This window comes from Canis lupus, chromosome 12 (assembly GCF_011100685.1).
Source record: "Canis lupus familiaris isolate Mischka breed German Shepherd chromosome 12, alternate assembly UU_Cfam_GSD_1.0, whole genome shotgun sequence".
NCBI lineage: Eukaryota > Metazoa > Chordata > Mammalia > Carnivora > Canidae > Canis > Canis lupus.
The window spans coordinates 34,400,316-34,417,680 of NC_049233.1; the positions used below are offsets into that span (position 1 = coordinate 34,400,316).

Consider the following 17,365-nt stretch of genomic DNA (forward strand, 5'->3'; position numbering starts at 1 on the left):
GTGATTGCTGAAGTAAGTACAAGGGGCCAGAGGATAAAAGAAACCATTAAAAAAAAAAAAAGAAAGAAAGAAAGAAAGAAAAAAAGAAAGAAACCATAACTAAAATCGTTTGCTTTTGATAGACCTTTTCTTGAATATGTCTTGAGGAGGTTGGTCAACTTCCTCATATGCCCAAATCACTGTTGAAACTCAGGAGTTTGATGCCAGGCCTTAAAAATAAAATTTAAAAAATTAAAAAAAGGAAATCAGTCACTATAAAAATGATTTAAGGGTCATAGTAAAGTCTGATGAGTCTCAGTCCCAGTAATTATGAATTAAAGAGAAGCAAAGACTTCAGAAATTGTCAATGCTGCTGAAAACAGTGGTGATTACAATGGAAATGTTGATAAATTATCCAAGTATAGACTATTCTGTGATACACATCAGAGTCCATTTTGCTGCTTCACTAAACATATGCACATTTTGTCAATCTGTCTATTTGGTTCACCTTCTGTTACTCAAACTGCTGAGGAAGGACAATGATCTACACTGGCCATGCTAAATAGTGCCCCAAAGAATATTAATATAGTATCTATGCACTGTTGAAAGAAGTAAATATGATAAAGCCTGTAGAACATTTAGTAGGGGTCAGGAACACATAGTATGCTCACTGAATACTATTGCTATTATAAAAATGTTTAGAATATTTAAAGGAGATATAATTGTCTCCATTTTACAGACAAGAAATTAGAGCTCAGGAAGATTAAGTTGCCTCTTCAGTTCTGTAGGGCTAATTAGTGACAGAATAAGGAGTCAAGTCCTGGTAGTCTTCTATCAGTTTTCCCACTTGCCTGCAGGGGCTATGGAACTGTGGATAGAATCAACTGTCTTCTCAAGGACTGGCCTGTATGGGGTTGGATTGTTCATCTCAAATTTGGGAGTGGAAAATAGGAAAATATGCAAGAACTTGCCAGGAAACAGTGTCAGGGGTTGGGTTCATGTCAGAGAACTCTAGGAAGGAGTGATTATTTAAATCTGATTGTCAAGGTCTCTCTTTTAATAAAATGTCATTTTTAACAAAAAGATGGTTAATAAATGCTAACTCTAATAAAGTTGTCTTTCAACTTACTTAAATTTTTAGTGCTTATAAAATAATCTAGACTTGGAAATTATATCCATTTTCCACTTAGGATGTTTTTGGCTTTGGAAGTAAGTAAAGAAGTTGATATTTCTTTTTAAGGCAGTTCAACTTATCATACTCTTTAAGAAAGAGATTGATTGTAAATGGAGGAGGATCTCACTCACACAGCTGGGAGGTAACATTTAGACTTTGATACTTTAATGAGTATAACTCTCAGAAGGCACTCTCAAAAGAGTAAAGCATCTTAACAGTTGAGGCATCTAAGATGGAGACTCTTCATATCACATAAAATCAAAACTGAATAATTCTCAAGAAGTTACTCAATATAAAGAAGGAAATTGGAAGAGATCAGAACATGGAGAAATTATTCTCAAACATTGCCAATTAAGCATTCTAAGTTTGACTAAAATAGAAGATGATCAGTCTCAGAAGAATGCAAAAGAGGCCATGAACTCTGATTTTTAATCAGTAGACAAGCATTGAAAGGAAATAAAGAAAGAATAGCTAAGAATATTAATTGCTTGGAAGAAGTATGTCCAAGGCTGGTATGACCCACCAAAAGAGAACAGAATGAGATACCTTCTTCTAGGTCCAAGGACAGAGACATTCCCACACATTGAATTCCTCATGAAATAAATGACAATAGTGGAACCTTACCAAAAATCAAACTAAAATAGGTATTTGGCTGAATTAGAGCCAAAATCTGATATCCCAATTCAGCCAAATACTTTCAGTGAAGTCTCTTGAGATCCAAATGTTCTTTGAAGCCAGAAAGACTATATTTTTGCAAATTACTATAACTATGTATAAATAGGATGGCCATATAATTTATCATCCAAACTGGATGATAAGTGAAAGGAGATGCTGTTGATAATAATGCTGGTATTATAGACACAAGCTCAGATGGTTCTGGACAAACCAGGATATATGATCACCTTATGTATAAGCCATTCTTGTGTGTAAATGTTTATAATTATGGTGGTGTTCATAAAAATGACAGTGAAAAATATATAGGAGGATATGGTGATAACTGAAGTCAGAACTCCAGGATTATAGTTCACCAGTTAGTTAAGATTGCATCTCAATAGGTGTTGAAGATATTCCTAACTAATTTATGTGAACATTTTCTAAAAAAATTAAAAACACTTAAATAACTTGAGTATAAAGAATCCTGATATCACAATTATGCTACTTGCTTATTCCTTGGAGTAGAAATTAACTAGTACTTTGTCCTTAGCTCTTATGTGAATATGCATTTGTATGCACACTTCTGCTGATTATGCACTGGTGAGTTTTTCGATTTTGTCATTGTGGAGAGAGCAATAAAGGCCCCTCAGCCCTCAAGCCAATCTTTGATAGAAGTAATCTTCAAAAGAGCATGTCTTTTTTAAAAACTTTAGTAAAAAAAAAAGAAAAAAAAAAAAACAGTTTGACCAGAGGGATCAATTAGCAAATTAAAACCAAATAGATTTCTCTTTTTGAGAGTTTAGATGAGGATGATGACAATGATGATCACAACGATGATGGAAAACTGTGGATATCCCTCCCACACCATCTATTCCTCCCCCATAACACATACACGCACACACACATTCCCCATCTCCATGTATGGAGCCACCACCTACCCCCTTCCTGCTCAGCTCTCCAAAGGAATCAACTGATATCTTCTCTTCACAAATCCCTCACATCTCATCTGTCTGCAGGTCTCTTGGTGCTACTCCCAAAGCACATCTTGAATGTGTCCACTTTTTTCCACTGGTACTGTACTACAAGTCCAAGCCACTAGCCCTTGCTGCTACCCATTTTTCTCCCACCCACAGACAGAGTCATCTTCTAAAAAATGTAAAGCATATCACTTAACTCCCTGTTGAAGCTCTTCAATGGCTTCCCATTGCAAAGAATAAACTAGCACTTTTTGTCAGGGTTGACATGAGCACACCTTCTGTCATCTCCTCTCACAATGATCTCACCTCACTGGCTTACTCTGTGTTCCCCCAGAGTTCTGTCCCTTCCTGACTCAAGGTGCTATCTCTAACACTTTCTTCGGCTTGTAACAGCCTGTGCTGAGCTCTTCTTAGGCTTTTGCCTTCTTATTCTTCAAATCTCTGGCCATGGGACACCTTCTTAGGACTCGCATGACTACCTATCTTCCCACAGTTTATTTTCTAATCTATCCGGTAAGTTATTTTCTAGAGCAATTATCATAATCCAACTGTTCTTAGGTGTTTTTCTGTGCCTTCCCCGCTCCTCAAACTGCATTGTAAGCATCTAGGGCAGAGGTTAAAAAACGTTTTTTTTTTTTTTTTTTTTTCTGTAAAGAGACAGATAGTACATATTTCTGGCTTTGCTGGACATATGCTTTTCAATTTTACATCTACCACTGTAGTATACAGGCAGCTATGGAAAATACTTAATCAATGGATGTGGCTGTGTTGTAATAAAACTTTATTCAGGGGGTGCTTGGGTGACTCAGTTGGTTACATGTCTGCCTTCTGCAAAGGTCATGATTCCAGGGTGCTGGGATGGAGCCTCCTATTGGGGCTTCCTACTCAGCATGGAGTCTGCTTCTCCTTTTGCCCCTCCCCCCTTCTTGTGCTTTCTCTTGCTCTCTCTCACAAAAAAAAATAAAATATTTTTAAAACTGTATTCAGAAAACAGGCTTTTGGCTGTGTTTGGCTCATGGGCCCTAGGCTGCCAATCTTCTCCAGGCACAGTAACTTATATGGTTTGTTCCCTTCCATACCCTCAGTTCCTCACACAGAGCAGGTACACACATTTCACAACCTTTCATCCTTACCAAAACCTTGAAAGGTGGGTAATGTTATTTTCATTGTATAGATTAGCTCAGTGAGGTTTACTAATTCATCTAAACTCACATAAATATTGTATTAGTCTCCTAGGGCTGCAATAACGATGTACCACAAACTGCACACACGGCTTAAAACAACAGAAATTTATTCTTTCACAGTGGTGGAGGCTAGACGTCCATAACCAAAGTATTAGCAGGCCTACGTTTCCTTTGAAGGCTCTAGAGGAGAATCCTTCTTTGCCTCTTCTACTGGTGGCTCCTGGCATTCCTTAGTTTGGGGAAGCATCTCTCCATTCTCTGCTTCTCTTTTCACATGGCCTCCTCTCTCTGCGTCTCTCTTTTGTCTTCACGTGGCCTCCTTCCTTATACATGTGTGCATTCTCTCCTCTTATAAGGATACTCGCCATTGGATTTAGGACTCATTCTAATGCAACATGAACTCATTTTAGGTAATTTCATCTGCAAAGACCCATTTCAAAACAAAGTCACATTCTGAGGTTCTAAATGAACATAAATTTTGGCAGGGGTAGGGGGAAGGCAGTATCAAACCCACTACAATGATCAAATATAGAGTAAGGGCTTGAACCTGATACCATTTCGATGATTTTCCACTTTGAGGTTATAGTCTCAGCTATTAAATTAACAGTTAATGGTGGTATCAAAATTTAGAGTTATTTTGAGAATATCAGTGGAAAGCCGAGCTAAGAAACATCCCTTAGAGGAGCTCTAAGTTGTTTCTTACTACTACTCTGACCATGATGTTAGTTCTGTCCTTCAGCACATCTGATATATAGAGATTTAAGATATTAAGAATAAAGATTTAAGACATTTTCCAAAGATATCATTGGTTGAGCAAGGTAGGTACCTGCTTTGGTCTCTCTAGTTAACATCTTTGGATATCATGCTTGTAAGTCAGGATTTTCCCCAACGCTTGTCTAAAGCACATTTTCCCCATGAGGGGAGAAAATGCAGTTATCTTAGAGTCCAAATACATTTGGGAAATGCAAGGCCGAACCAAGTAAAACAGATTTCTTTAGTAAATAATTGCTTCATATCACTTTTTTGTTGTTGTTATGGTGGCTTGTGAATTTCTAAGAGGGAGGTATTACATATGTTTTTCTAAGCGTATTGGACATTTTTGTAGAGTACCTTCAGGAACTAATCATCTGTGCCACACTTTTGCACAACTACTTCGGGTGTTTGCTTGCTTATCGTAGGTAAGTTCTGCTTTTCTGAAGGTAAATTTATACAATAAATTTATACACTCCTTTGGAATTTAGAAATTGGTTTTGAAACCCTCCATAATGGGCAAGATTCCTGTCAGAAAGAGAGACAGTGATGGGTTGCACCATGGTACCTACTAATTTATTGGTCAATTCATTCACTCCTTTAGTCACTTATTTTCTCACTGATTTCACATACACTTTGTGGAGCCCAGGGAAGTAGCTATGAACATAAAGATGATCAAGACCAGATGTCTTTTCATTAAGTCATCCAGATAATACACATCAATCACTATTTCCCAAAGTAATTCTAATACATGGAAATCACTTGTGTTGGACTGAATTGTCCCTCCAAAATTCATATGTTGAAGCCCGAATCCCTAGTATCTTAGAATATAACTATACCTGGAGAGAGGGCCTTTAAAGAGGTTATTAAGATGAAACGAGGTCATCAGGGTAGGGCCCCCGTCCTATAGGAATGATATCCTTCTAAGCAGAGGGAGAGAAAGCAGGGATGGGCTTGCACAGAGCAGAGGCCATGTGAGGACACGGCAAGAAAGTGCCCATCTATAAGCCAAGAAGAGGCCTCAGGAAAAATCAGTCCTGCCAGCATTTTGATCTGGTATTTCTAGCCTCCAGAACTGTGAGAAAATAAATTTCTGTTGTTTAAGCCACCTAGTCTGTGGTGTTTTGTTACAGCAGCCCTGGCAAACAAAAATACCACTGTTAATTGCTTATTCGGCCCCTGCCTTCCAGAGCTTTATTCGGCTAGTTCTGATGTCTACTGAGGACTTAAAATTCCTCTATTCATATTTTAGAAAAATTTCAAGAGGACCGATTTGACTCTAAACCTCTTGAGGACAAGGCCTTTGCCTGTTACATCTCTACATTGACAAATACACAGGCATCTTACAGAATATCATTCTCATCTCTAACTCCTCTCTGCACATTAATAATTGAGGGACAGCCTAATACATCTTTTGGAGAGAGCAAGAAATAACAAGAGAACTATAAAGTATTAGGCATATAGCTAGATGCTTCAAATTTATATTTTCATTTAATATTTCTCTTCTATTTTGAGGCAAATGTCCTTTCCTTGCTTTTTAGATGAGAAAACTGAGGTTCAGGGAGGATAAGTGATTTTACCAAAATCATAAAAACATTGGTAGAGTCAGAATCCAAACTCCTTTTTTCATACTGAATATATATCTAGATCTATAGATCTAGATATATATTCAGTATACACTATATACACACTAGCCTGAGGAAAGCAAGTACAATTTTTTTATGATGATGAAAAGATGATTAGAACATTTTCATCAATTGCTTAATTAGAGGAAAGAGGAAATCTGGCTAGGCATCAGCACTTATGAGAAAAACCTGGAAATTTTAGTGGACTATGTTTATTTCAGTGACATCATCATAACTGATACAGTTACCAACAAGTTAGGCCAATATTAAGTTGTGCGAATAAAAATAATGATTCTAAAAGCACTTACTAAGTGCCAGGTACTGTTGTTCTTTTTTTTTTTTTTTTAAGATTTTATTTATTTATTCATGAGAGACACACACAGAGAGAGGCAGAGACACAGGCAGAGAGAGAAGCAGGCTTCATGCAGGGAGCCCAACTCAGGACTGGATCCCGGGACCCCAGGATCAGGCCCTGGGCTGAAGGTGGCAGTAAACTGCTGAGCCACTGGGGCTGCCCTGTTCTTGGTTCTTTATATATATTCTTGATACTGCTATTCAGGAAAGCTAGTGAAAAAACATCAGTGTATCTAAAGGCAGATAACCAGAATGATCAGACTTTGAAATTATGCTACATAATTATTGATTGGATAAACTGGCAAAGTTCACTCTGGAAAAAAAATTTAAGATGACATGATAGCCATCTCAAATAGTTGAAAGCTTTTCTATTCCTTTAGACATAGGAATAGAATTAGGAGGTAGGGAGCCTTCCATTACTGAGAGTAGTCAAATAGGTGTGTCAATGTAGAAGCTAACAAATGCATTCATGGGAGTTCAAGTAGTCAAACATAAATCACTTAAATTTTAAGATTTTGGATTTTTAAGATTCATAAATATCACTATCTTCTTCTTCATTAATAAAGTTAGGCTTGTAGGAAAAAAATCTATTAGTGCTAGGTCCTTTCTGGAAGGAGAGAAACATCAATTCTCTCATCACCATTTCTAAGAGAGATATTCACTAGGAAACTGTTGTTCAATTTGAACTCTTCTCTATATTGATTCCATTATAATTATATTAACAGAATTCAGTCTTCAGGTTTTAAAGTCTGTAACTATACCTGTTTTGAAGAGATTGTCTGTTTATTTTTGCCCTTATCAGCAAGAGAAACTCATCCTTAATGCCTATCATTGGGGCCAGGCATTGAAGCAAAAGCTTCTTACAATGGGATATGGTTGGGTGTTTTTCTTATCTGGTATCAGTGTTTCTTGAGAAGTACCTACAGTGGCTAAGAAGTGAGTACACGATGATAGTGAGCATTATTAGAGGAATTCAAGTAGATAATCCATTTGCAAGCACCAGAGAAGTGCGGTTATGTGATGCGATGGGGTTACCCAGAGCCCCAAATGACAAATTAGATAGTTGCTGGGCTGTGGGGCATCTTAAGGGGGAATTAGGATAAATTACAGAACAGTCCTACTGAGGATGGGTCACGAAAGACACCGCATACAATGGACCCAGAAAATCCAAGCCGTCAGAGGGGTGTGTGTATATCAAAATTATTTTTTAAAAAAATCACATTGTTGCTATGAACATTTGACTAGTAAATGTGAAATATATCGTAGCAGGGGAAAAAAAAAATGCGTCCAGAGGGTGTTCCATCCTGCTGTTCAGAACATCGTGGGTGCTCAAATAATATTAGCGTTCCACGATGAAGATGGTAGCGAGGATGATGATGATGATTGCAATCCAAGGAAAAATAGGGCTGGGGAGGATGACACAGAGACCAGGAAAGGCAGGATGACTCACGGGTGAGAGGTACCTGGGGATAGAGCGGTGTGGCGTGCACGTTGGCGAGCGTGGGGGGAGAGGAGAGGCTGGGGCGCGCGTGGCTCGGACCGCGGAGTGGGCGGGTGGGTGCCCGTGGGCGGAGCGGCTCCGGGGCTGAGTGGCTGGCAGCTATGTCTGCGAGAGCAGCAGCATCACCCGGGAGCGAAGCCTCCGAGACTCCGCCTAACTGACACCCAAAACTCTCCCTCTCCCTCCCGCAGCCCCAAACTGGAGGCAGCGGAGCCTGCGAGCAGCCTCGGCGGCGACGGCGGCGGCGGCGGCGGCCCCGGCCCCAGCCCCGGCCCCAGCCCCGGCCCCGGCCCCAGCCCGGCTCCGGCCCCGGCTCCGGCCCCGCCCCCGCCCCGCGCGCGACGCCCGGATCGGCCGAGCCCCGCGCGAGCCCTCGCCCCCTCGCCGCGCCCGCCGCGCCTCCGCCCGCCTGCCCGCCCCCGCCGGCCGAGGCTGGGCTGCGGGAGGCGGCCGGGCGGCCCCGAGCCTCGCTCCGGCGACCAAAACAAAGGCAGCATCCGGGGCTGGGTGGATGCAAACAACCATGAAAGACTGGGTTCTCTCCCTCCCCGGCTCTGCTGCTGCCGCCGCCGCCGCTCCTCCTCCTGCCGCCGCCGCCGGGAGGGCTCCTCTGTGAGGGGAGGCAGGGGCGCAGCTGCTGGGCGTGAACCCGAAAGGTGAGAGCCGGGAGCCAGCGAGGGGGCGGGCAGGCCACGAAAATGTCCTCGGCCGTGGGGCCCCGCGGTCCTCGCCCACCCACGGTGCCTCCCCCCATGCAAGAGCTGCCCGACCTGAGCCACCTGACCGAGGAAGAGAGGAACATCATCATGGCAGTGATGGACCGGCAGAAGGAAGAGGAGGAAAAAGAAGAAGCCATGCTCAAGTAAGCCACCCCCAGCCGCGCCATCCGTGCCTCGGTGCCTCCATCGGCCCATTCACCACTCGCTCACCCAATCCTCGCGGCTGAGTGTGGGGGAGGGGCGGCCTAGGGTGTTGGGTGGGGGGCGGAGGCGCCTGCCTCGGGGCCGGGGGCGCGGGGCTTGAGCGGGGAAGAGAGACGGGGCTGGAGGAAGGAGGGGATGCCGCCGGGCCGAGAGCCCCGGAGCCGCGAGAGGATGGCTTGAGGCTGGGTTGCAGAGGAGGATTGGGTGGATAGGGACCACCCTGAGGGTGGGGTATGCAGAAGCTGAGAAGGGCTGATGCCACCCAGGTGGAAGGGCCCCCGGGCTGGGAGCAGGTTTGTGGGCAGGGACTGAGTGGAAGAAAGGGGAGATGGGATGAAGAGGTGCTGAGAACAGCTCCTCTGCTCTTCTTGGAGTTGTTGAGGAGGTTGGGGTTACCCCAGTGAAGGGTGCCAGTATGTATCTAAGAAAAATGCTTCTTTTAGTGTTCATTTTGGTACTCATTCATCTCCAGATCAAGGTTGGGTCCTTTTTGGGCAGTTGCCATCTTTGGTAACCTACCTACCCAGCGTCTCTTTAATCTTGTAGCCACAGTCTTCTACACAGAATACCTGTGTGAAGACACATTCTCTTAGCCGTATACAATGCCGTCGGCAATGCAAAGTTTTTAATAATGAGAGAAGCTGATGGGGACTCTGGCCTGAATAAAATAGAGGTTCCTCTTTACTGGTTTCCAAGAGACCTCCGGGGCCTGCTCCCTTCCTGGTGGAAGCAGTACAATAGGGGATCACCTATTTGTACACATCCCCTCTTCTTTAAAGCCCATCGACCTTTCAAGAGCTCTCTGTCTAGTGCCCCATTTTCCTTCATCTGGGAAGGGGATTGGGCTCATGGCTGGTGGTGCAGGGGTGTGTGTCACTGCCTGTGCTGCTGCTTGTCATATTCTCAGACAAAACTGCTTACAAGGTACTGGCATCCAGACCTGGGTTTTCCTTGCTCCTTAGCATCACCCACAGAGTGGAGCTGAATGGGACTTTGACCCTGCCCTCCCTTAGGAGGTCTCCTCGTATTCAGGAAAGTTTTCAACTTGAGGGTAAAGGAATTTGGAGACCTTGATTGGCACTAATTCCTTGGTGTCTCCTGTTTAGACTAGAAGGTGTATCTGGGGGCAGAGGATTGGCATGAAGAGCCAAAGGGAACCTGTTGCATCTGGAGTTAGCTGAGAGCACAGAAGGGGCAGGGAGGAAACAGGGGTGACACCCAGGCACAGAACACACCCATCAGGGCCTCACCCCCACCCTGGAGGATTGCCTCCTAAAGAGAAGATGCTGCCACTGAAGGTTTCTTCTGCTTCCTCTCAGTGCAGCAGTGCCTGGAAGGAGAGGAAGAGAGGGAGGCTGCATTCACAGATGCATGGGTCCCCACCAATGTAACCGCCACCCAGATGGGAGAGGGGGATATTGAGCAAGCGCAGTGGGTCCTGGGCCACTGCAAAAGAGTAGAAATCCAGTCATTCCTGCCCTTTCATTGTAGACTCAGAAAGGGTCCATTAACTCGGAAGGCCAAAGCTGGCCTCGTTCTATACAGAGCAGCAGGTTTCCGGATTCCCTGCTCCTTCTCATCCAAAAAACAAATACTTTAAGCCTGCCGGCTTGAGGGAGGCAGAACCCTCATTAATCTGCTGCCTGCCCTTAGTGCAACAATCACATCCCTGGTGCTGCAGGCTTCCCCTCTTCTGAGACCTGAAGTAATGGATCATGTCTGATGGTGCTGCTGTTTGTCTGTCTGGTTGTCAGTCCGTCTGTCCTCACTGGTTGCAGTCCCCGCCACCTGTCCTGGACACCTTTTATGCTGGTCAGGATTTACAGGTTGCCTATTCCTTTTGCTGCTCACTGCAGACAGCAGGTGGATGGAGGCCTCTAGCAGCCAGTGGAAAACATGAGCTGCTGCCTGACAGGGTCCCAATAGGAAGGGGAAGGCACAGCGCAAGTAGTGGCCATCACACCTCTTTGTTGGCCGTTTCAGGCTGGTGGGGAGAGAGATTTTAAGTGGGAGAGGGTAAGTTTTAGGACAGAATTCCAAATCTGCTGACTGCCTAAGGATAGCACAGTAAGATTGTATGGGCTTATATGGACAAATGAAAATGAAGAATACCGTCCAACTGCTCATGTCTAAAACATCTTTCCCGCTGCCGTTCCTGTGACTGCTTTGCACTAGCTTGCAAGTATTGTTCTTTTATTGCAAGGATTCACAAACTATCGCAGTATGTGACGCTGTTATACAACAGCCCTCTATAATCCCAGACCTCTGCATTAACTTTATCAATCAGCCTCCTCTGTTAATGTCTTGGCCTTTTGTGCAGTGCCAGATTGGTGAGTGTTTTGGAATCCCAGTGTGCTGCCGTGTAAGCATGTCATATTGTCTGCAATTAGTGGAACAGTGCTGTACTTTTTTTCTAGAGGGCACTTTATGTCTTAAAAACTGGTGATTGTCAAGGCTATTCCGATGACACATATATATGGGAACTTAATGACACAGTCATAAGTGGTGGCCTTTTCTCAACTTTGCATAAAAATAGATTGGAAAATGATGCTTTTCATGGGGCTTTGAGGTATTTGTTAAATTAGAGATAAGTTTTTATGGTAACGCTTGGTCCATCATATCACATATCTGAGAAATTACTTTTACGACAGACCACACAAAGCTAAAGTTCTGGCCACAGGAGTTAGACTTAAAATTCACTTTTGTCATCACTGCAGAACCATCACCTTAGGCTGCCTACTGTGCTGTCTCTCTCTTCACATGTGTATGAATGTGTGAGATGTTAGTAGAAGATAGAAAACTGATGGGTGAATATGGGAAGGATTAAATACAGATTAAAATATATTTGTGTAGTTTCATCAGTCTTGCTTATAAATTACTACTTGAATTTGGCTTTGATAATATCTTTAAATATGTGTAAATGGAAAAGAATAATCAAGCTAACTTTTACCTCAAGATTTTAGAAAAATTTGACTCGAAATTATAAGTACTTAGTCATAAAATAAATCATTTTAATGTTGGCAAAGTGCACTAATTTTAAATACCATTGCCATATAACTAGAAATAGTTGACTCCCGGAAATAACTCTTAATGAGTGATGTAATTATCTGCAAATCAGAGGTCTTTTCTTATTCCTAGTAGGGTTTTTGGTATGTGTGTGTGTGTGTGTGTGTGTGTGTGTGTTCTGGAGGCTTTTTGAAACCTAACTTCCTCAATGAATACTCTTTCAAGTAACTGTCACCAGACACCATAAGCCAATATATTACATGAGTTGAAAACTGCATTATCTGGGACCTAAATCAGAGAAGATCTCATTAGATCTAAAATCTTATTCCCTTTTTTTTTTTTTTTTTTTTTATAAAAGCTTCATAGGGAAAGGAGCTACAGAATAGTAAGAGAAGAAAAAAAATAGCAGCAGAGAGTAAAGGGATGGTTTGAGGATGGGAGATGAGAACCATATTGAAATATTTAATAAAATTCTAACATTTGTTGAGCATTTACCTCATGCTTGCCATTATTCTAAGTAGTTATTGAATCAAATGCTAAATAGTTGAACTATGCTCAAGTTTAATACATGCATATTTGGATTCTCACAACAGCCTGTGCAGAAGGTAAGTCAGGTCATATAATCCTCAAATCTTCACTCTACATCAGAGAATTCCAGTAATACCCTAAGCTTAATATTACTAAGCAGTAATACCCAAGTATTCACATTACTTGGCCCAATCAGAATTCAAACCCAGACCTTTTATTCTAAGTCCAAATGTTTTCCCACCCATGACACTGACCTTCTACCAAGAAAAAACTTGCATTTTATCTACCTTTTCCTTAAATTAGTTTGTGCTCTTTCCTTAGTTTCAGAGAAGTGGTTTGGCAAAAGATTAGGCTGACTTAGTAGATCAGTTGCTGATTATAGGATGGCCTGGAGCTTCACTCACACTCTTAATAGAGTTTTTCTGTGGATTGAGGACAAGAGAATTGCCTCCAGTTTGAAGAAAATGAAAAGCATCATTGTATGGTAGAAAGGCCATTAATTGTGGATCCAAGCTTTTTGGGGTTCTAGTTCTAATTCTGACACTGTGTATATGTGGGCAAGACGATTTAAATGGGGATTCTGTGAGGTTGTACTTTACATACAAATTCTGCAATTCATGGTGTGAAATTGATTTATAAAAAGTATTTGCTTTAGACTTCTCCCTCTCCCCTTAACAGGGAATCAGATGCTGACTTTTCACACATCCGTAACATCTACCTCCTTTATGAAAGGAGAAAGAAAATAGAAGTAGAACTCTTGCAACCTCAACTTTTTTTCTTCTTTTTCTCTCTCCAACCAATAATGTACCATTATGGCCTCAAATGGATCTAGAAGACTCAATATGAAAGACCACAATTAGCAAGTGGGAAAAGAAGGAAAAGGAGATGGGGCAGCTGGGGAGGAGTGCACATAGAGTCCCCGTGGATGCAAGTATCATGTTTTCATTGGGGTTTGCAAAGATTTTCATGTCTTATGTCCCAGAATACTATCCATGTTGCTGAGGCAGGGAAGGGTAAGAAGGAATAGAAAGAAGGCAAATAGTAATGAGGAAATGCTGCTAAAACACGAGCTGGTGTCTACCATTTTTGAGATGTTGTGTTAAATAGAAAAGGAGAAAACTTACCATTTTACTGGACTCTTTATGCCATTTATGGTTAGGGCTATGTTTAGAGAAGGTTAATCCTGAACTCTATTAAAGTTTTCTTCTTTCAATAAAAACCTATCTTAGTAATTGCATGTGCCCAGGACTGAATTTCCAAATGTTCCTGGAGAAAATATAGAATAGGGAAGTCTTAAAAAATGAAAGATGTGAGGAGCTATCAAAGAGAATGGAGGGAAAGAGACATAACCATTAGTTCACATTTTTGCTCATATGTCTTGACTTTCTTTTAACTTGTATGTATTCTTTCTTAACCAGAAGTGAAGAGGCACCATCGTTTAAATAAGTAGATTACTAAATTTGAAGTAGAATATGGAAACCAGTGTGGGCTATATGTGCTACTGCTGACTTGAATAGAAACACAACATCTTGGGAGTGTTATTTGCTCAACTTGTTAAATGAGGAGAATGATTTATCTTAAACCTGTGCAATAAGCTTCCTGAAAAGATATCAAATAGGAATTCCTAAAATATTATTTTCCTACTCTTGGAATAGACAGATGGATGAGGCTGATATACCATGGAATATAAAGTCCATTGTATTGCATTGCATATATCTTTGTGAACAATTTTATATTTTTAAACAACTTTTTACATTTTATTCTGTGATATGAATTGGATATTTTAGAGCTGGTCCTGCAAGTTGAAGTAACTTTTCCGAGGACACATGGCAACTAGAGTAAGAGACCAGAACCTATGTTCATTGACTCCAAGTTGCTAATCTTGTAAATCATTTTAAAAGTATATCAAGCAAAAATAATAATAATACAAAAATAAAAGTACGTCAAGCTATGAGTATTACAGTTTGTTTCTCTGTTCTATTGGGTGGGAGGGAGACAGTTAACATTTATTGTGTGTCAGGCATGTGGCTGGATACTTCACATGTTTCACCATGCCCTGAAATTACCTCTTGATGAGAAGTTCATCCTGTCAGTATTCTCTTTGTTTCCTAGTATTAATGAAATTCTCAGCACTAGCTAGATATCTTCCTGACCCTTTGCTTATGACATTTGATTCTGGGATCCAGAGAATTAACCTAAAAGAGGGAAGAGAAGAATTTCTTATGGGTAGTAGCATTTTCTACCCTTTTCCAGGTCTCTTCAGTCTCTAGATCTGGCCACAGATTACTCATTAACCCCATGTACACCAGGGGCTTTTCTGATCTGTTTTCTCTTCTGCGCATGGTGTTAAGACCTTACCATTTCCCCCACCATTCTCCACCATGAGGTTATCACTCCTTGCTACTCTTGTTCTCAGTTTTATTTATTAGGTAGGCTATTTTGAACAAAGTGTCATATGATAGGCAGTTCAACAGTGAGATCGTTTTTTTTAGGCATTGGAACGGGGTAGGCATTGGGCTGTAGGGACAGAATAGAGAGAGTCTTTTGCTGAGAGCTAGATGTTGGTGTAGTTACTACAGTTTTAAAACTGCCATGATCAGAAGGAGAGGTGTGCATCAAACAGTTGGATAAAGCAGTGAACTAAATTCTGGTCTTAACATTACCACTTTCTGTGCTGTAAGTCTCAGTTTCTTTATGTGTAAGGTAGAATTGATAATGTCTGCCCTACTAACTTAGGTGGAAGTGGGTAGTGGAAACTCCCTTAAACTTGAAATTTCTGTGCCAAAGAAAGTGCTATTATTATCTTTACTTTGGAAAACTATAGAAGAATCTTAAGATTATATTTTCTTGTGGTGACTGCACCTAGTAGGGGTCCTGTGGAAATGAGTTCTTATAGAACAATTTCTTCATTGTATCATGCTGACAGTCCACTGTGGCAGAGGCTGCAGCTACAAGTTGGAGATTTTGGTAAGGAGGCACAAGGTAAAATGAGTCCAGAGCTTGGTTTGAGGTGGTATTCACCTTCTTTACATTCTTCTTTCTTTTTTATTAAATAGTTCATTAAGTCTTTAGCACAAAAAGCGATGTGGGCAAAATGATAAAGTCTGAAATAGCTAAAAGGCAACCCTAATTCAAAAAGGTGAAGACAAATTAGTTTATGGTAATTCCTCATCTTTTACTAGAAAAAGACCTATGGTTTTAGTGCCACTGGATTTTATAACATTCATTTTCAGAATGGCTGAATAAGGGGCCATATATTTGTCAAGTAGTAGTTTCTCTAGCATGTCAGTTTATTGTTGGGTAATGTCATAGATTATATGTTTTTCAGAATTCTTTAAGATTTTCTACTGAGTGTGTTGGGTTTTCTATATGTATATTCTCACACTCCGTCATCAAGTTTGTGTCCACATATCTTGATCTAAGTCGGTATTCTGTGAATGTCAAGAGGGGAATATATGACATTGACTTTAGATTTTCTACCTCTGTCTCTGTGAAAACTTCCTGTACGCATGGATGTTTATTTAAAGGGAAAAATAGAGTTGTTTAAAAGGACAATGACTGTACATGTTGGTTTGCCTAGGAGAGTACCTATTTATGCCTATTTCACTCTATGGTTATGGAAAGTACCTCTTTTTCTCAATTTTGTATTTCAATATGGACAATAAATTATAATGTCTTCTTCTTTATAAGTTTTCCGTCCCTGACCCATTATTCTTTTAAAACTTAAGAAAGTCAAGCAATTAACAGTCATAAAATATATCTTATCAATAAATAATACAAATTATAGAGATACTTTGAAAATCATTGGTAAATGGAAGAGCTTTTGCTGAGAATGAGGTGTTATCTTTATGGAGTCTCAGTGGAATGCTACCTTTTATGGCAAAGTAGAATTAAAATTTTCAAAACATTTTTCAAAGAACAGTGGCTGTGAATTGCAACTACATGCAGGACTCTGTTTATGAATGTTCTCCTTTGGGCCTTGCAAAGGAGCAGCCTGTAGTTTAGAGAAGACATTTAAATAGATTTTAGAATGCTACATTTTAATAGTTCTTCTCAAGTTTAGATAGTAAAATAAGATAATGTCATAGAAAGTAATTTCATGCAAATTGAAAGTAATTAATATGCTTAATTAAATATTAGCTATTTTAAAGAACTAGGCATTGGAACGGGAACCTAGCATGAACCAAGCAGTTACCTTTATGTAATATAACAGGTAATACCTTGCTAGTGATTTACATAGTGTTTGGTCTTTCTGTGTGTGTTCCTCATCATTATATAGGTAATTATTGTTTGAAAGATGCCATTATATTTACATAGAGAAGATAAATGAATTGAAAACCAATAAAAGTATCTGCACTGTCATATGAATTTAGCTTGCACAGTTACCTTCTTATGATGGACTCAAGCATATTCACAAATGGGTGCTAGGAGTAGTGTAGGAGTTCTTGATGGGGTTTTCTGGCTGGATTTCCTACACTTTGTGTAGTCTGTTTGTTTAGCTACCCACTTACATTCCTGTGCTCATATAATTAATATTTGAGCAGTATTCTGGGAGATTACTGATATTCTCAAGAATATCAGGTTATTTTAAAATTGTAAGCAATCAGTGCACAAGCATCATGTGCCACATTACCATTCTTGATGTTTAAGCATAGCTCTTAACAAATGCAATGAGAAGCTCTTTATTTGAGTGGCTAGCTGTTTTGTTTT

At 40.7% G+C, this 17,365-nt stretch overlaps 1 protein-coding gene across 41 annotated transcripts in view; it reads left to right on the forward strand.

Annotated features, from left to right (window-relative positions):
- Positions 1-8,623: 8,623 nt before the first annotated feature.
- RIMS1 (regulating synaptic membrane exocytosis 1) overlaps positions 8,624-17,365 on the forward strand; it is a 477,431-nt gene continuing 468,689 nt past the window's right edge. For all 41 annotated transcript variants that reach the window (XM_038554462.1, XM_038554466.1, XM_038554493.1 and 38 more), the window contains exon 1: positions 8,624-9,060. In XM_038554462.1, coding sequence (XP_038410390.1) covers positions 8,897-9,060 — 164 coding nt within the window. In that variant the 5' untranslated portion in view covers positions 8,624-8,896. The remainder of the gene's footprint in view (positions 9,061-17,365) is intronic.